The sequence below is a fragment of the Odontesthes bonariensis genome, chromosome 7, assembly GCF_027942865.1.
Source record: "Odontesthes bonariensis isolate fOdoBon6 chromosome 7, fOdoBon6.hap1, whole genome shotgun sequence".
Taxonomy (NCBI): domain Eukaryota; kingdom Metazoa; phylum Chordata; class Actinopteri; order Atheriniformes; family Atherinopsidae; genus Odontesthes; species Odontesthes bonariensis.
This window is the reverse complement of record NC_134512.1, coordinates 24,498,613-24,518,924: the sequence shown is the minus strand read 5'-3', so window position 1 is coordinate 24,518,924 and position 20,312 is coordinate 24,498,613. Positions and strand designations below refer to the sequence as shown.

Below are 20,312 nucleotides of genomic sequence, written 5' to 3'. Positions count from 1 at the left end.
GCACACAGAATCTTGTTCTGCTTTCAGTCACTGTACTCCTGCTATGTTCCTTTCTGTTGCTCACTGACTGTACTCAGCAGCGGGTCCGGAACAAAGTGACAATCAGCGAGGAGTGTGAAATCTTAAGCGTTCTTATCACAAAACATTCTGACAATACTAATTTTAGATACGCTGGTATCTCTGAAGCCAGGTTATCTGTGGATGGGAGGTTCCTGGACGGCGGGGCTCTGCCTTGTTTCACTCTGAGGGAACGAGGCTTTCATCATGGGACACTCTGGCTCTCTGAAAAGCTTCTTTGACGGAGCCGACTCAAACAGACATCAAACAGTGTTTTGCAAGGACTAGATATTCACAACAAATTTTGGAGACACTATATAGTTTGCACTATATAGTGTGTATATAAATTTTACAACTTATTGCTTGAAATGAATGGGATATTTCTGTATAAATGTGTGTAAAAAAAACTAAATGAGATCTCTGCAGAATGTGGTTACTTTTACACATTCCATTTTTTTTTCTCATCAGACTACTGCTCTGGATTCAGTTTAAGGAAACAGCAAATGACTCTAAATCAGATTTTTTTGTTTGCAAGTGTTTGTGTGTGCGTTTGTGCCTCACGCTTTTGTGCTACAAGAACCTAATCCATCTATAAAGGAATGAAATGAGGTGAAAACTCGAGTGATTCTTAGTGCGAGAGTACAATAGCAGTGAGCTCAGTGGGTGTGTAAAAGGATGAGCCCTGTTTTAGTCAGGCTGGCAAAGCTTACAAATCACCTGCCAGGCTTTGTGTACAGAGGGAGCCTCCATTAATCCTGATTTGATATTTGACTAAAAAGATATTGATAAGTTCACTTATCGACAAAATTCTCTTTTGAAAAGAAACAAGTCATTTCAGTTTCTTACACGCGTGACAGTGGGACAGCTGCAATGTCATGAAACTGGACCACACATGAGTGAGTTTGAGAAAATAAAAGCTCCTCTGGATGTTTTTGAGATTACGCCTGAACAACAAAATCGCTTTATTCCAGTCTAGGCTCTCATCTCTTTCCTTTACCCTCGAGAGGTACTGTGGTTTGGCAGCTGCTGGTCTGTAAGTTAAACTACTCCCGTTCAAACTTTTCGTGTCATCGGTAATATGCTGTTTCAGCTGATCATTTTCCTGTTTTTAGACCTTCCTATTTAAATGTTGCAACTAATCTCTGAAGTCCATAATAGGTCCCACCCTGATGTCGTCACTGGACAGTAAATAGCCAGAGTCAAAGTAATGTGCTGGCAAGCCTTTCTTTAGTTCACCCCCGGAAGACTGATCTTCAATATAGCAAAGAGCTTTAAAGTGAGATGCACTGCAAACAGTTCGCTTCATCACAAGCCACAATATGTCTCCTTTTTCTTAAGTGATACCTGAATAACCAGCACAACTTTGAAATAGTTCATCATTTTAATAGCATATCATACATAACTGGAATTTACAATAAGGATAAGAGTTACATGAATATTACAGGGAAGTAATGCACAGATCGAACTGTTTTCTTCTGAAAATGCACAATGTAAAGTGACTGAACCCGTCTTCATAAGCTGTTTAAAAAAGCTCATAGGTTGGTTTTGTGAGCAAGTTATTCTGAACCATGGTTAGTTTCACACTGCAAGTGCATTTAGATAGCAACAGTAACTGTCAGACAGGAGCAAAGGTCAGGGTACAAGAGGTAAGTCAGGGTGAGTGGGGGTTTCAACAATCTATGGGGGCCAGTTATACCTCGTTTCAGAGTCGACATTTCTTTTAACCAGGATATTGATGTAACCTTGACCATGTGCTTGTCATTGTAACCATGACAGTGAAGATCCTCTGTTCTATCCCAAATTCTTCCCTAAACCTTAAAATGAACAGAGCCAGAGGTGAATGAATATCTGTGCTATATCATGGCTACATGTGTCGCATTCGAAGAAGTGTTTTTTTGGCCTGCAGATCACTGAAATCTGTATTCAAGTAAAAGCATTTTACATCACGTAATGTGTCACAACACAATGTGTTTCAACACATGCAGCATTTCATAAGTATACATTTCTTCATCTGGGTGATGGGGAAATAACGCTGTACTCCTGTTCAATATCTCCCCTTCTCAAGGATGCATAGGTTCTGTTTTCTTGTAGTTTCCTCTTCTTTCTTTTGCCTCTGTAAATATTGAATGACTTTATATTGGCCAGGTAGAACAGGAACTGTTTTTGATCATTTGATGTAGCTATTTCTTTTCTCGTTAAGAGTTTGTATTGAAGGTACTTTGACAGCCTTACCGCTTGTAAATATAGAAAGCCAAGATAGTGATCAAGACCAAGTTCAGACTGAAACACACTGCTGTTATCCAGGGAAGGACTGCATCAAAACTAGTATTCACGTCTAAAAAAACAAACTACATCAGGTTATGACAGAATTTTTCAACCAGTGGAAGCTACTAAGAATGACATTTCTTCATTTCTTTGGAGATCAGCACGATAGAACGCACAATATTAATTTGACCTGATGAAATACTCACAGTTCAGCTGGAAATTTGCGGTGGAATTCTGAATTACAGTCTCAGTCTCAGCCTGTCCAATTTCATTGCTGCTTATGCATTTAACGGTGGCGTTGTGGTAGTTGGCGGCAGGCACAGTGATGGTGCTGCTCACTGTTAGGAAGCTGCTGGAGCTGCTGACCGAGTAGTCTGTTAACGTTTTTAAAGGCCATGTGATCGGTGGCGGAGGATTCCCCCGACTGAAACACACACAGACCAGCAGTTCTCCTTCAACCGTGCAGTGGGAATTGTTCTGGATTTTAGGTGAGACTAAAAAGAGAAGAAAGAACTCAAAGCTGGGACTCTGAACCATGTCATGCAATAATCATAATGACATAATATACCAAGAAGCTATTTGGAACTTTTTGCAACCTCATCAGATCTGTGGGAGGAAGCATTTCATTCGGCCAAAATCAAAGGGGTGGGTCACAAAGAGCTCTTGTCAACCTTGAGAAAACTGAAAAAAGTCTCAGCTATACCGGACATATTGCAGGATTCCTAAATTCAACTAAAAGGCTCTAGGCTGGCTTCAGTTACAATGCTAAATGCTTTCATGTTAAATTGGTGTTGAAAATCTAGTGACCCAATGCACCCAACGATATGCTAATTAGCAACCCAGTCTCACCAATTGTATAAAGTTTGTCCAAACATTCAGTTTATAGTGGTTTCCCAATCCAGGCTTGAAAATTGTGAAAAGACATTACGTTTTCACAATAAAATTGTGTCACATGACGGAAACTGTGGCCAGATAATATTGAACCGGGTAGGGTTGTGACAATAAACACGTTAATAACTCTAAACATGTATGTCTGAACATATTAAAATGAATTCCAACCCTAACCATGCACTGCTCACTGTTACCAGTTGCTCGTGGGAGAAACGTAGAGAACTAAGGAGGAAAAATGCACCTATTTTCTTTTCCTTAATGGTGAGATCGCTACGTATTTTTTTGGTGGATCAACATATGGTTTTTATGATCTGTCATGATTTCACATCATAATTAGAAAACACCCTTATGCACCAATCATTACAATGTTATTTCCGATTTTCCCTCATACATGTCCCTAGAACATGTGCTCTGGATTTGGAGAAATGTTTCTAGACACCGCCAACTAAAAGGTATGTTGATTGGACACAAGGTCAATGAGTTATAGCCAATACAATATGGCTGACGTTAGAGGTCCATGAAGATTTGCTGTAGAGCACATTAAGCCAGACATGTCAATCGGACTTGCTGTATGTAGGGTGAAGCCTTTGGAAAATCATATTTTTATGTCCTATTTAGCGCCTCCATGTGGCCAAATCTGCTCGCATTTCTTGAAAGGTTGGCCAAACTTGGTTTGCCTCATTCCAGCTCACAGAAATGTGTGACACAGCAAAGGAACATAGTAATAGTAATAATAATACTGCTCAGCCATCATAACCCCAACCACTGAAGAGTAAATAATACAAACATTCTACTTACATTTTACAGTCAAGGGAACAGTCGTTTCAACAACATCATACTTGTGCTCTGCCACACACGAGATGTTGGTGTTGTGATGATCTTCAGTAAGATGGAGCATCATTAACCTATTATCACGATGGAAATATTTATCCCTAAGAACTGTGGATTGTCCATCAGCTTTTGTCCATTTCCAGTAAATGCGTACTCTTTGAGAGCATGATTCATAAGCCCTACATTTGAATGTGACACGCTGTCCCTCCGTCATTCCCAGAGGAGGAACCGAAACTGTAGGTCTTTTAGTTAATGCTGAAAATAAACAGAAATCACATGTTAGAATTAAGGTATGTTTTACGTTGTGTATTGGTTTACGTGTATTGCAACAAATCTTTTTCTTTTGAACAGTGATTTTGAACATTACTATTAAATCACTTTTTTAAATAAGTTTTCATCAGAGCATTAAGTCTTGAGCCTCGAGGCAATATGAGCTAATCACATGCAACAACCAAAATACTTGTTACTCACCAGAAACTGATATGTGAACTTTCTTTGGGAAAATGTAAGTCTGATTACATCCCCATTCCAATTTGAAGCCATACTCGTACTCTCCACGTGGCAGGCCATCTATCCAGAAACTGTCTCTTGTTTCAGAATCCACCTTGTTGACTGTTTTTGAAGATATGATTGTTGATGGATCTCTTTCAAACAGCATCTTTTTGTATGGGACTGTGACTTTGTGTTTTGGAAAAGTCAGTTCATGAGGGATATAAAAGCAGGTGCTAGATTCCACTTTTAAGAGTCCCGTCACGTTGATTGAAAACTCTCTATCATCAAGACTTTCTACCAGAGACAAAACAAAACAAAAAAAGAGGTCACTTTCTTACGGTCTATTAATGGGGGTTATTCTTATTTTTTGTGACAGGCATTTATAACGTAGTATCAAACCTTTGACACACGGACGCTGGCAGCTGCTAGCCCTCAGAAAAATTAAAATGATCACTGAGTAGATTGAAGTCATCTTCCCTTCGTGTTGGTAAAACCGTATTAAAACAATCAAAAGTAGGTAAGATTTATAGCCTCAAGAGAACCCCCTGCTGATTTTTTTTGTCTCGTATCTTTAACAGAAAAGCTGAAATTTAGATCAAATGTGCTGTAAAATACTCACGTACCTCCCAGTCCGAAGCTTTGTGTGTGTTTCTGTCTTCTGAAACCGTTATAATGAAGTGATATTGTACAGGAAATGACATGAAATGACGCAATGTTTGCTTTAAAAAAAAAAAAAAAAAGGAAGTGACTATTGCATGTCCACAACAGAAATGACAAGCATAATGTTAATCCTGTTGTGAAAAAATTGAAACAGTTTTTCTTTACCTCTGATGATAATCATGTCACTAATGTAGCACTGTTGTGATTCACCAGAGATCTCGCTTGCACTCAAAATTAATGGGCGTGCTGCAGCATTAACATGGTAGATATGGAAAAACTTGTCAATAACAGCCCTGAAAGTTCAATTTGTAAGATTTTCATGTCACTTTTGCAGCAACTTCATTTCAAAGCCGTTGGGAGTGCTTGGGTGAATGGATCACATTTGACCCATTCATCCAAGTGTAATTTAAAATTAATTGACTTAATAATATGTGAATTATTTATTTCAAATAATTACTTTAGCACAAGGGCAACATGTTTATTTGTCATTTTGACACGCATACCTCTGAGGACAGATAACACGGCTATTGACCTGCATTGTGTCAGTATTGTAACTCGTCTAAATTGGTAAAATGTGACCAAACAAAAGAAATACAACTGATCACATTACTAGAGTACAAATTTCCATCTTAATTTTTACATGCCTCACAAATGTCCACTTCATCTTTGTGCTCCTTGCACACAGGCCTGGTGCACTGGGAACACGAGCTGCTGACTTTTCTGTCTTTGAAAATTGGGCAGCTCGTTGCCTCGATGACATGCTACTGGAGTTTATACATTATACATTCTCCCTGTACAGACAATTCCACTTATTGCATGAGGTACCCTTGCATCGCAACTTGCACCTTCCTTGGAATGGCACAAGCTGCTCATCTATGGTGACACAGTCAGTGGGGATGAACCATTTTTTGCATTTGTCCAGGAAACAGTCCCACATTTAGGTACATGTGGTGGGCATGTGGTCTTTTCCCAGTCGCAGAGCCCTGGTCCTCTTGTTGTCAAACCGTATATGATGTGGTAAATATCCTTAAAACTTCTGAGCCCCAGGGCAGTTGGTGGCGTAGTGGGTTAAGCAGCCGCCCCATGTACAGAGGCTATAGTCCTCGCTGCAGCTGGCCCCGGTTCAAGTCCCACACCAAGCAGCCCTTTGCTGCATTTCTCCCCCCTCTCTCTGCCCCCTGTTTCTCTCCAACTGTCCTATCATTAAAGGCATAAAAATATTTAAAAAACAACTTCTGAGCCCCAAGGTGGCCTTGTAGATTGGATTTTGCAGCGGATCCACAAACATCTTCTGCAAGGCCACATCCCAGCTCTTCTCCTCCCCAGCAAGTCAAACCAAAAAAAGCCATGAATTCTTCTTTCTCAATGCTTCTCCACTCTTTTCCTTTTGCTGTGGCTGCTCTTCGTCCCTCTAAATTGGTGCATTTTAGTACCTCCTCAACGATGTTGGCACTCAAACATTTGTGAGCATCTTTTGGTGAAACAGCTGTTGATCCAGGTGTAGGTGTTATGCCATGAGTGGGAGGATTCCAGTAAGATCAGATTTCACTCGGTCCATTGGACTGGGTCTGAGTTTCTTCTTCAGAAGTCTCATCAGATAAGTTCTCGACAGTATGTCATCAGTGGAGCCTTCTTCATGTAGGAGAGCTGGATTCACAGACACACCCACAACTCCAGCTTAACTCTGGCAAATATTCTGGGTCATCATCATCATTATCAGTAATTTTGGACTCATATTTATCTGGTTCTTCCTGCAGCATCTGGACAACCATCTCAGCATCAAACCATGCTAACAGCCATACTCTGAATAAAGAAAATCAAAAGCACAGATGTATTTCAATATACATACACATACATACAGTTTTATTTTGGTGATTTGGCTAAGATATCTTTGCTAACAACTTAGCTAACTATTTAGCCAAGTAGTGAGCTAAGCTAATTACAATAGTGAGCTAACTACAATGGAATTAGCTCATTAAAATAGAATAGGTCAGCGGCTAGCTAGCTAATAGTATTTAGTTTTAGCCTACCTTTCTGATAAGTAATGGACTCTCTCAAGGTAACCATAATGTACATACATTATGTACAGTTATATTTCACAGTTGTCAACAAATATTTTCTTAGGTTAAGTTAGAACAATTGTAAAACATGTATTACATGTACTTTACAGTCACGCACAAAGTTGTACTGAGTAACCAGAGTGAGGTATTCATTAATTTATATTTAAACACTGTGTGTACTATTACTCTCAGGTTAACCCGAGAGCACGCAAAGATGCTCATCTTCTGGACATCCATAATAAAATAACTGAGTCCTCTAAGCAGACTCCCATAGCTTGGTGTTATCTATTTCCACCTCACTGTTATTTTGGTTGCTGGTCACAAATAGTGCAGCAGCTGTCCTGCCTGTGGCTCTTGGGGACCTATTACCTTGTCTTGTAATTCCCCCCTTTTCTTTTCAAACCTACAAAAATAACTTGACTGAAATTTATGTGACATGTCTTGACTTGGACACATCTGTAGCGTGGTTATATGTAAAAAAGTGTGGTCAGATATGAAAACTCCAAAAGCAATGAAAGATATGAAAAGTTTATCTCCAAAGCGCTTATGTGAAAACTGATCCTTGCTTATTTCAAACCATGTGTGAGTGCTAATGGGGCAGGAAATATCAGGATCTGTGCAAGTGTGTGTGTGTTTTGTGGATATAAACAGAACAGATGTCACCTCGAGGCACAGAGTCATTAGGTAGAGAGCAAATGGAGTAAGTTTGCCCCTGAGCTCTGGCATATCTGGCATCTCACGTCTTAACTCTGACCTAAACTAAGAGGCTGTTAGAAATAAGGAAGGGAAAGAGCATGTACATAACAGACAAAAAGAGAGTGAAATGAGGAAGGGCAAGGCCTTACATTTCAGGAAACACACTTGTTGTCTCTCTGAGATGAAGATGAGATGGTTGATTGTGGTTTTGTTTTTAGTGTTAAGTACAGACTTAGAGGCTGGGGGCAATTACCGAGTTTATCTTGAAATCACAGGGAAAAGTTTGCCTTGTTCTCCCCATAGTTATAAAACCCACCTACAAAGGACCTCACTTGCTAACATACTGTGTCTTTCCCAGCAATAGCCTGGTAAAGTTTCTGAATGCTGGAAAGTGTTGGATGGATATTCTGTTGCTCATGAAGAAATGATTCAATTAAGCAGCCGCACATTAAAGTAAACTATATAAAATACGTACTGAACAAAAATCGGTGTATTCTTTCTAATGGACACTTGTTTCTTTAACTCATTTATGACATCCGGCACAACTTTCAAAGTACAGATCTCAGTCAGAGGTTTCTTTTGTCTCTGCAGTATGTGTCTACTGCAGATGGGGTTAAAATTGACATCCAGTGTTCTAAAAACTTGAGAGAACGTACTGAACTTGATGGTTCATTTTAAAGCTGATGTTGACATACTGATGTGACAGGATACCTGTCTAACCACATAAGCCTAAACCTCATCAGTTGATTTAGGTGCCTAAACCTAACCAAACAAGTTAAACTAAAAGTAAACAAACATTGTGTGGAAACAAAGGTGGGTCTTAAAAACAAAAGTAAAAATGCTGGATTGGACAGGAGATGAATTAACTCCACCACACCCTCCCATCCCTACATATGTTGTTTTTTGGGGATTTTTTTTGTCAAGACTATCCTCTGCCTGAAAAACAATCCCATGGGTAGTTTGTTCATGCAGGCAATAACAAACTAGAAATATATTATTAAAATAATTTGTACTCTGAAGAGCAACTGCACGTGAAGTGTCGAAATCCGTTAAAGTGACAGTGGCATAGAACATAAAATGTACAATGTATTAGTGATAGGTTGTCTCTAACGAAGTTATCTGAGCAATTTATTGTCAGGTTCGGGGGGGGGGGGGTGTGAGGTAGGACACGGATGCGGACTTTTCAAAAAGAAAACTTGATTTATTCACAAAAACAAAGGACAAAGCAAAGCGCGGATGAGCTGGATATCAAAAACCTAAACTGTGGAATAAATACAAAACAAAACAAAACAAAAGACTTGACATAACATGGAAAAAGCACTTAACTTGGACGTGGGGTCGTGGCATGGCATGAGGGATGTTGATGTATTGGAGCGCAGTCAGTGATAACAATGAAAACCATAAGAGAAAAAAGAAATAGAACTCAGATCAGGGCTTTCTACCCTACCCATGTTCAATAGAAACGATCATCTCTAGGATGCTGACTGTTTCCAATATGTGGGCCAATATCGGTACTCCGTATTGGACTGTTAGCAAATCTCAAGAGTCACTGCCCACTTAAGTTTCACAGCTGTTAATATCTCAAATACCAGGCAGCTGTCTCTGGCATCTCCTTTACCACTTATCACAACAGGGTTTGTCTACTCTGTGCCAGGAAAAAATCCAGAGCTCTGCAGATATGGTCATTCGCGTTTGGCCTTCTGTACATCTGGTGAGACGTGATGATTGCTTGTGAGTTGTATAGCAGTCAGTCATGATATGGACACATATCAGGTGGCGGATTGTCTGTCATGGAGGTAGTGGAAACATTAGATATCTAAATGTTTCCTCTTGTCAACTGGCCAAATATTAAGGCCTGAGCAAACTGAACAGCTGATTTACTAGTTTCATCGACTTTTTCTAAATGAGAACTTCTTTGCATATTTATCTCTCCTACTATTTCCACTCAGTGAAGCTTAAAGGGAAAAACATTGACTCCAGGGAGGACATACATCATAAGTAATCAGCGCTTACTAATTCTATTGTGAAGAAGGATGCATGATTGCTTTCAGACAACTGCACAAAGGCCATACATTTGTCAGTGAAACCTAATAACTTTGAGACAGTCACATGACTTGGTTAGCAGCCAGCGTGCTGTGAGTGGAGCCACGGCAGATATATCGTGTGTGAAAAGCTAGCGTACCGTCTGTTTGGATCATCGTCCACTCTGTTAACGTTGACGAGTGCGATGTGTCATTGCAGTTTATGACTACCCTCTTGGTGTCTGGTCTTTTTAAAGTCAGTTTTAGCAATAAACATGATCTCATTTTGCTTGGCTGTATGATTTGTCTCCTTATTTTAGTGTAACTGATACAGTCATGTGAGGCATTAAATATACTTTTTTATGACACCCCTCCTTTAAAACACAAGACCTCTTCCCCGAATAAACGTTAAGAAGGAGCGAGGCGTTTCCTCAACAGTCCTGTATCAGCAGCGGAAATGTTTTCAGTTCCTAATTCAGGGCTGAAAACTAACCAAACCAAAGACAGCAGTTGTGCCATTTTAACACCTCTATGGTGTTTAAGATCACTGTGGAATATAAACAATGCTCAGTTGTAACCAACAGCAACTCAATGATTATTAATTCATCTCTAATTCTTGAGGAGATCTGACTTAAGTACTAGATAATACATAATTGTGACATCAGAACTGCTGCTGAGGGACACAAAGCAGTGTCGTCTTGAGGAAAATGGTGCATGATTAACACTTCAAACCTAAACCTTTCTATATTAGTGGCCATACGTGGCCCATTCTTGCTGTCATCAGGCAAGAGGAGGGAGCTGAACACGCCACCAGTTCCTCACAGGTTACGGAAACAAGTTAGCATACGAGCTCATCAGCTATGGTCAATCCAGAATCACCAGTTAATAAAACATGCACATTTTTGGACTGTGAAAGGAAGCTGGATTACCCAGATAAAAACCACATGGGCACAGGAAAAACCGTCACAAAGAAACAGAAATAATGCATTAGATCCATGAAATTTATGGTAAGTGTAAGCATTTAAATGTTACACTGATTAGATAAAACTCACTCTATAACAAAGTATGTCCCTCCATTTATCTTAACATTCAGATTAACAAAAGCTCTGAATGAGCTAATATGTGTTAAGCATAACTGTTTGCATGTACCAAGGTGAGTAAAGGTACATTTATATGCCCTTATTTTTCAGCGATTATTTTATAAATTAAAAAATAAAACTGTTCAAATTCAAAGATTATCAATATTTTAACCTTAAGGGTCATTTCTGTACCTTATAGGGAACCTATTATTGGATGCAGAAATAATGCCGCTGTTTCTCTGTGTACGCTTTTTAAGCACCAAACATTCGACAGACTCCAAATCAGTTTTAAAACTGAGTTATTGAGTGAAACTTGCTTGCTGAACAATACTGAAAATCACATTTAATTCTTGGTAAGAACTCAAAATACTGTGTTCTACACACACACCTGAAGCAGCCATGACAAAAGGATGCAAAAATGCAGAATCTGTACTTGTGAAAACCGCCTCAAACTCATTATCTTTAATTATTTACACAACTCTCTTTTACAAAGTCACCATTGTACACGATTTAAAACACTATTATTTGATTGGCTGTATCTCTGAAGTGCCCTGAGATGGCATTTGTTGTAATTTGGCGCTACATAAGTACAACTGAATTGAACTGAACTGATTTTATTCAGCAAACAGGAATCTTTTTCATAATGTGATGTTTCATCAATGAGACAGTAGTCAGGAGAATGGTGAAAGAGTGCCGCTTTGACATTGTTTTAAAGCTGTCTGTAGGGCTAAGGGATACAATGCCTCACTCGATGGGAGGAGGAAAGAATCTGACTGTGTTTAAAGGGCACTCGGAATTCAGCCGCTTATGAAGCTTCATTCTGGCAACGGGGGGTGACGGAAGTGTCTTTTGGAGAGGGGGGGGGGGGGGGGGGGGGGCTTAATCTGCAGTGCAAGCCAACACAGGTTTCAGGTGGCCGAGCTTTTTGATCACCGCACCATGAGAACCACCTGAGCGGTCAGCGATGGGGGAGGATGGGAGCAGAGACAGGACAAGGGGTGTGACCAGTATGTTATGGTAACTCCTCCTGTGACACAGTAACCTGCTTTCTACGCATCGCTGACTTTTTTTACTCAGTTTTACACTCGGATGGTTCAACGTCATTGCAGCACACCAGTATTAAAAACAAGAAGAGCTCAATACAAGCGCACAAAGCAAAGCAGCACATGTAATAGCACTGGCATTGCAAGCGATGACAACATGTTGAGATGTGTTATTGGTGACACCATTCTCTGTGGTCATGTTACAGGCTCTGCTATCAAAATATGAACACGTGCAAATGTGTGTCTGTAGCTGCACGGGTCTAACGAAAAGATGACCACGCTTCCTACTGATGTCTTTTAAAGGGTAAATAATGGATCTTTCCATTCTGTTTTAGCCTCAGGCTAGGTTTCATCTCTGAAATGATTCAAAACATGGATGAATGAATTAAAGAAATCACAAAATTTGTTGAATTGTCCAAGAAATACATGTCATTAGCCTTTAAACATAAAACAATAACGGACAATTTTGGACCACATGCAGAATAACATTGCATGACATGCGTGTGATTCCTCTGCGTCTATGTTGGATCTTACCCACAATGCCACAGGTTGAGGTTTTTACCTAAACTCTGGTCATGTGAGTCATTACAATCCAAACAAAATTAAGCTTTATGGGTGCATGCTGACAACAATTGTTTTACAATGGTAGATCTTAGATGGTAGTTTTAACTTACCAGTACTGTTCATTTCAATCTATTCTATCAGTTTTTTTTAACCATCTTATTTATTACAATTTTAATGACCTTAAATACACAATCACTGACAACTATATAAAAACACATATTTAATAACTCTCTTTAATAATAATAATAACTCTTTAATAACTGTCTCTTAGACAGTTATAGTGTCCAATGAGGTCGCAAGTTGTAACATTGAAAGGAGTGGCATGACGGCAAGGCTCAGATGTAAACCAGAAGGTATAGATCCCTGTTATGACTAGGAAGCTCAAAACCAGTGAACCATGAGAGGCTGAGAGGCTCTGGAGCTGTTTCAGCTTTCTGGCCTCAGCTTTGCTCAAGTTTGGGGCGCAAAGTGACTCAAAATGGCAGAAGTTAGATGATTTTTTTTCAAGAAATCTTTGGTGATAGTACAGCATTGCTGTTATGTGATAAATCACTCACAGAACTAAGCACTGAGTAGAGTAAATGATTGACCAGGAGAGGAAACACGAAACGGGGAAAGTTAGAGAGGAAATTAACAAAATCATCCGCTTTACTATACAAAAAGACAGCTGAAAACTGTCAAATACAGAGAATTTAATTATAAGATCTTTAAAAAAAAAAGGATCAGAGGACAGAGGATCAGCGTACCCACAATGTTTTGGAAAACACAGAAGCGCTGGAAATAATAGATTAAATGTAATGTAATGTATATCTGCTAATGTGTGGTTCACCACAATGTGTTACTTTGCTTTGATTAAACTTGAATTATCTAAGAGGAATCTTCCACCAAACTCTGCAAGGTTAGCTTTGGCTAAAGGCCGTGCAGGTAGAAGATCATATAATTTGAGTCAGACTACTAACAGTACGATGGTTAATAGCAAACTTTTAACCGGCACACGACAAGCAATGGGCGAATAATGTGAACAGTCAGGGACCACCAAGATCTGACTTTTTGTTTATGGAGGTATCATTAGAACACAAGTATAAACAAGATTAAATGAACCTTTCACAGTTGGGACACACAACAGACCTGATGTTTCCATGATGTATAGATGCCCACAACAGAATCTGACTCATGTGCTGAGAGCTGACTCTGCACATCTGGCAGAGAATGGGAATGTCTTTGCCATTAACCGTGACATCTGTGAAGAAATAATGAGAAGCGCAAGTAGCCAAATGAGGTATCCAGAGAAGTCATACGGCTAACTTTAAGATGTACTATAGATGATAAAGGCTATACTTAGTGGATGGGTGGGTAAAGAGATGTTAAAATAATAGCTGGAGGCGTTGGCACATGTGTGTCATGAAGTATAGGTCCCATTTACCTCCTGCCGTGGTTGTTACGGTGTGAGAACGCTGTACATCTGGGACTCATTGTTATCTTCATCCAAAAATTGGCCTAATAATGTCATAGTCCTTTTGCACTGACTGACACACACACACACACACACACACACGCACACACACACACACACACAAGAAAGGGAGAAAAGCACACTTTAAGATCAGCGTTATTGAAACGGCCTCACGGTGGCATCCAAAATTTGGGGACCCATGGCTAAAATGGCTTTATTTTTCAATTGAGCATGTATATATATATATATATATACTGTATATACCGTATATATTAATCGTGACCATTATACAGTTTGGAGATCTGTTCATCTATAGCGCAGAGGGCTATATATATATATATATATATTTTGCATTTTAAGTAGTATTGATATTTATTGGATAATATAATAATAATAGAATTTCAAAACTAACACCTGTCTAGGATTCTTACATTTTCTTGCATTTGTGTTTTGAACAGGCGGTTTTTTTTGCCCATTCTAACACAGCTCCAGATAGTGAAAGAACAGTGACAGAACAGTGACACTGGTTTACTGGTATGAAAAGCCTCACAGGAGGCCTGGAGACAGAATGAATAACACATCGGGGAGGCATCAGAGTAACAGTGGAGAGAGTTCACTTGAAACAGCAATAAGTTCATCTCAGGAGCCCTGAGATTCAGTTGCAGCCCAGACAGCCCTGACTTACACATCATGAAATATGTTTTCATCAGTAAGAGAATGCGGCATGGAGAACGTTTTTGTTTCATCAGGAAGTTAAACCGGTTCCATTGTGTCTGTTTCCCTTTCTTTCTTTCTTTCTTTTCTTGTCTTCAGAAGAGTTAACTGTAGCAAAGGTTTGTGGACCTAGAAAATCCTGAATTCCCTGGAAGTGCTGAAGAACACCTGCACATCAGCTTTACATTATGTGATGAAATCATGGCAAGACTTAAGAGATTCCTTCATATACAGAAGCAATGAAATTCAGCAAATTGGCAGCAGTGATAGGTCCATAGCAGTAAAAGCTCAATAAAAATGAGACAAACCGTGTGTATTAGTCTACCCGACCACACAGCCACGGTGTACTTCAAGCTGAAATGAGTACATGAAATAAAAGTTCAGACTGACTTGTGAGAAAAGACACTTTAAAAATAGTAATCGCCACGACTGGGAGACTAAGCGTTTTGTGTCAAAGCACAAGCTTAGACGATCCAAAAGTGTTTCCTGTGAGCGCACTGAGTTCCAATTACACACAATGCTTTGACATTAGTCTTCAGCGGACATGAAAAACGAGATTCCTTTCAAACGTCCATCAACTTTGAGAAAGACTTTACATGCCTAAATGATTAAGGAGAAGCTGAGCGCGTCATAGCCAAGGAAGTCTACTTGCTCCAGTCGATGACAGTGAGGAATGGCTCACAGTGCTCTCTGCGCTAATTGATTATTCCTTTGAGGGCTTAAAATCTTCCCACAAGTTATACCTCAGTACTACTTTGGACGCATCAGCAGCCAAACTAACACAGCGTACAATGCAGTCAGCAAAAGCCAGATGAAGATAATTCTTTTTACATGGAATATTACACTGTATAAACCGTATCAAATTAACTCAACTCAACTTTATTTATAAAGCCCTTTAAAACAGCCGTGGCTGAAACAAAGTGCTGTACATGAATAACAACATGAAGTATAAGGCATAAAACATAAGAACAATGTAAAAACAATAATAAACAATAACAGAAACAGAGTCTCATGCTGGGTTAAAAGTCAGGGAATAAAAATGGGTTTTAAGACGAGTTTTAAAAATGGACAGTGAAGGGGCTTGTCTGATGTATAATGGGAGATCGTTCCACAGTTTAGGACCAGCAGCGGAAAAGACTCTGTCTCCTCTGAGCTTCCGTTTAGCCCTCGGTACCTCCAGGAGCAGCTGGTCAGCTGACCTGAGGCACCGGGCAGGAGCATAAGGATGGAGCAGCTCACAGAGGTAAGGCGGGGCGAGTCCATTTAAAGATTTAAAAACAAATAAAAGAATCTTAAAATGGACTCTAAAATGCACAGGCAGCCAGTGGGGGGAGGCCAAAATGGGAGTAATGTGCCCCCTCTTACGTGTTCCAGTTAGGAGGCGAGCGGCAGCATTTTGGACTAACTGGAGACGTGCGACGTAGGACTGGCTGACTCCAAGATAAAGTGCATTGCAGTAATCCAGCCGAGATGTAATGAAGGCGTGGATTACTGTTTCAAACTGCTAATGTGCAAGGAAGGGCTTCACCTAAATTAAACTAGAGACTGGTGACTGCCACAGCAGAATGCCCACACACTACAGAACAAACCACACTCAAGTCATGGCATCATCATTCTTCATTGATATAGGGAGTATTGAGGCTATTGTGGATACGACTGAAGATGTGGATGTTAGGCAGCTACACACTGCATTCCCATGTTGTTAGCTCTGAATGTGCAGCTTAAGATATCAGTCATCCAATAAAACGTCCCTTCACAAAGTTAATTTCGGCAGGCAACAGTTTAAATCCTCGTCATTACCCTCACACAATACTTGACTCAAAACATGAAAGGCAGACTTTGTGTATCTATATTCATCCACCCTGGGTGGGGATGTTTCTGTTTCTAATATTTTGACCCACCAGTGGATAAAAGGACTCTCCCTTGAATAAATAAGTCTCTGGTAGCTTCAACAAATGCTGATAGCATTAAATGTGTTAGCCCGAAAGAAAGCTGTCCCACATTCAATTGAGACAAAACCGTTACTGTTGATGATGATAATGAGTTACTTACATTCGTAACTGGCGTGTCATTATATTCAGTTCCAATAAAAAAAGAAAAAAAAAACATTTTTTGTAAACAAACCTGTCTTGTGGGTTAAAACAGTAGTCCATCTCTCAATTTTGCCATTGTGACTTTATTACTCTAAGTTACTCATAGGTCTGTTCAGCAACGTGCGGAAACAGAAGCCAAGACATCAAAAGTTTTGGAAAAGTGTTTACAACCCAAAACGTCATTTAGATAATCAAAAGCTCATATTGTCAAACTGTGGAACAACAAAGAAAAAACAATATTTGCATTTTCCAGCTTTGTTTGTGGTTACCAGACGTTGCAGTTCTTCTCTTTGGTTAGAGGCAAGTCACATCCCACTGCTTGGAGCCCACGAGCCAGGTTAGCATCCACAGGCCGTGCTGAAGCCATCTCCTAATCATCTTTCATTAAGACAGTAAACAAACTGACTTCCAGGTGGATGGTTACTGGGATGGAAATGCCGGTAAAATAAAACTGGACCTCAAATTTTCCTACTCGTTACTACTTGTTTGTTTCAATAATGCCTGCTGCATGTTGCATTCTTTGGTTTATGCCCCTGCCATACTGCTGCTGTTGGGTTAGAATCAGCTGCTGATAAAGATAAAAAAAAAATAAAAAAATGAAGATATTATAACACAAGACGTATTAGCTTGTTTTTTTTTTCTCCGTGTAGATATCCCATGCATATACTATTGAAAAAAAACAACTCAGGACATAATGATATTTCACAATTACGTTCCTCTTACTGTCAATCATACGTCATCATGTTCATTTCAAAGCACGCACCTGTAACTGGTGCTCCAATGAAACCGACCACCTTCAGCACTGAGCTGCAAGGCCTTCAAATCATAAAGAAGCACAGACACGTTAAGAAAAATGCTGCCATTTCTGAAATCGTAATCTTATTTCTTTCTGTTTCATTAAACCTCTGCTCTGTTTCGAGGTACGTGTCATGGAATGCAACAGACTTTTAAAATTTTGTTCAGAATCTGTGCTCTATGTTTTGTCCAGTGGTGTATTGTGGCCCCTAAGGGCCACGATGGATGACACCTGTTGCCTTAGCCTGTTTATTCGCATATTAGGCCTGTTAAGCCAGCGCACACCATGTGGTGTGGCCAATTATACACCAATGAAGCCTGTTTACCTTCTCCGTCAACTACATGCGAGCTCACCATTCACCATCTCAGATAAGTTGCATCCCAACTATAGAGCAATATTCTGTTGACCTTGCACTGCTTCCAGGTTGAGTGTTCGCTCTTCTTCTTCGTTTCTCACTGCAGTAGTCTGTGCAGAGAAAAAATAAGATGTTTTCAAAACTAATCTTTTGTTTAGTCTCATTTTCTCACAATGCCCGGTGTTATTTATTTATTTTTTTAACACTGCAGCGACCCAGCTCCCATGCTTGGCGGAGTAGACGCGCTCGCCATTGGCTCCACAGACTGTAGGGGCGTTGCTTCGCAGCTGTCGACGGCTTCGGGTGCTCTAGGGATGGCTGAGAGGAAAGAAAGCCTACTTGGCACCGATCCCCCCCTTTCTGTATAGACTGCAGTTTACATTAGGCAGCATTATTTTCTATTCCCGTCAGGTGGGGATGAGCGCGTGATAAAGAGCGAGGCTTTATAGAGGCCAGTGGACGCATGTTTAGCAATGCGATGAGGCCAATGCACTTTGCAAGACTTGCGCTGCAGAGAACGTCCGCGGATCCCACGACCTGTTGCTGAGAAGCCGGGGGAAAGGAGAGGGAGAGGGGGAGCCGCTCGGCTGAGACGGAGGGTTACTTCCTTGGAGAGGACAGCGCTGGCTTTCTTTCGCGGAGGAAATCATGCAGTTTGCAATCTGTCTGGTTGGACTAACGTGTCATCTGTCAGCACTTGTCCGCGAGACTCAGCAGCACCGATTGCATCCCAAACAAGGTAGTTTTGCTTCGTTCCCTGCACTAAAGCATGCCATGTATGTATGTCAGCAGGAGCGTGTTTGAGACTGATGAAAAGCCTGCATCTGCATTCATTAATGTCGCTACTCTGTCTCCGAATCCCATCTTTCTTTGACTTTTTTTTTTTTTTTTTTTTTTTTTTGTCTTCCAGAAAGCTTCATCAAGCAGCTGTCATCGTATGAAATCGTCACTCCGCTCCGAGTGAATGACTTTGGAGAATCATTCCCCCACAAATTGCACTACAGAAGAAGACGGAGAAGTCTGAATGATGAGCTGTCGGGCGTGCGGGTTCACTACAGGATTGACGCGTTCGGGGAGCGCTTTCATCTCAACCTCACCGCGGATTCCAGTTTCATATCCCCCTCATACACAGTGACACACTTGGGAGCCGAGCAGAGCAACGACACGGACTCTCACTTCCACGACCGGGGAGAAATGCGGCACTGCTTTTTCCGCGGACACGTCAACGCGAAGAGCGCGCACGCTGCGGCGTTCAGCCTGTGCACCGGCCTGGTGAGTACTGGGGTCTCTCGACCTTCAACACCCCCCCCCCCCTCTCTTTAATCAAGCGATGCTGACATGCTTTCTCCCATTTCAACGGATCACAGCCATGCACGTTCTCCATAACCCGCAAGTTGAGTGAAGTGTGTCGGAATGTAACGAGAGCAAGTGCTGCTGGACTAATGACGCCGAGGAGCCCGTGAGGTGATGCTCCCGTTGGACACCGCGTCAAGGTGTAATGACAGAGGCTGCTTGGCTGCAGTGTAGCCCTGATCTGCTCCAGTTCGCACTGGCTATGCTGTTGTGTGAGGAGAGGGCGAGCAAATTAAAAGATTGTGATACTCTGTTCATTAGCTGCATTTGTGTTGCCGCGGGGACTCTTTAAAGTCTCACTCCAGCAGTCAGTTGCCCTAAAAAGTTGCACATTTGCACCCCCAAAAAAACCTTCCACGGCCTCAAAATCACTTGGGATATGACCCTGCAGTCAGTGAATATGGGTCTGATCTTTGAATGTACTCATAAAGTCCTGCCCAGATCTCTACCTGCACACACAAGCCCCCCCCCCCCACCCCCACCCGTTGCACTTGCTCACTTGTGTTTGCTTCTCATTTTAATGGTTCCTTGCAGGATGTGCAAAACAGCCTTACCACCCCACAAATAGTCAGGTTTAGCCATAGCATCGATGGCTGATTTTGCCCATGAAATGTCCCGCGGCCACGTTTGTAACTTGGAAAAACTTTTTTTCTTAAAAAGCTGTTGAAATTCCAAAGGAGGACCTTTAAAAAAGATCTTTTAATCTGTCCTTTGACGATGCCAATGTAGGGTTAGTTTTGTATATGATGGGTCGTCCCCCCCCCCCCACCCTCTCTTCTTCTCCTTTTTATTGCCCCATGTCACATCTACCAGATCTAACATGGCTGTAATGGAATTATTGGGTAATTACGAGTTTATTATGAGAGAGAGATAATCCCTATCCCCATAT

The 20,312-nt window shown here is 40.8% G+C and overlaps 2 protein-coding genes across 2 annotated transcripts in view; one reads left to right on the top strand and one right to left on the bottom strand.

The window, feature by feature from the left end:
- Positions 1 to 1,436: 1,436 nt before the first annotated feature.
- On the bottom strand, positions 1,437 to 5,191 carry LOC142384739 (sialic acid-binding Ig-like lectin 10). The gene is made up of 6 exons (XM_075471042.1): positions 5,160 to 5,191; positions 4,516 to 4,830; positions 4,012 to 4,299; positions 2,529 to 2,816; positions 2,290 to 2,392; positions 1,437 to 2,170 (listed from the first exon to the last, which is right to left on the bottom strand). Exons 2-6 carry the CDS (start codon positions 4,700 to 4,702, stop codon positions 2,065 to 2,067), a joined length of 972 nt encoding a protein of 323 aa, XP_075327157.1. The 5' UTR covers positions 4,703 to 4,830; positions 5,160 to 5,191; the 3' UTR covers positions 1,437 to 2,064.
- Positions 5,192 to 18,652: 13,461 nt separating this feature from the next.
- LOC142384204 (A disintegrin and metalloproteinase with thrombospondin motifs 20) overlaps positions 18,653 to 20,312 on the top strand; it is a 78,927-nt gene continuing 77,267 nt past the window's right edge. The window contains exons 1-2 of the mRNA XM_075470262.1: positions 18,653 to 18,809; positions 18,981 to 19,342. Coding sequence (XP_075326377.1) covers positions 18,719 to 18,809; positions 18,981 to 19,342 — 453 coding nt within the window. The 5' untranslated portion in view covers positions 18,653 to 18,718. The remainder of the gene's footprint in view (positions 18,810 to 18,980; positions 19,343 to 20,312) is intronic.

Bases quoted from the DNA above. Each gene is read 5' to 3' on its own strand.
- LOC142384739 (XM_075471042.1), bottom strand. From the start codon at position 4,702: ATGCTGTTTGAAAGAGATCCATCAACAATCATATCTTCAAAAACAGTC. The intron at 4,300-4,515 runs GTGAGTAACAAG...GTTTATTTTCAG, and splicing joins AGTTCACATATCAGTTTCTG to CATTAACTAAAAGACCTACA. The intron at 2,393-2,528 runs GTGAGTATTTCA...TTGTTTTTTTAG, and splicing joins CGCAAATTTCCAGCTGAACT to ACGTGAATACTAGTTTTGAT.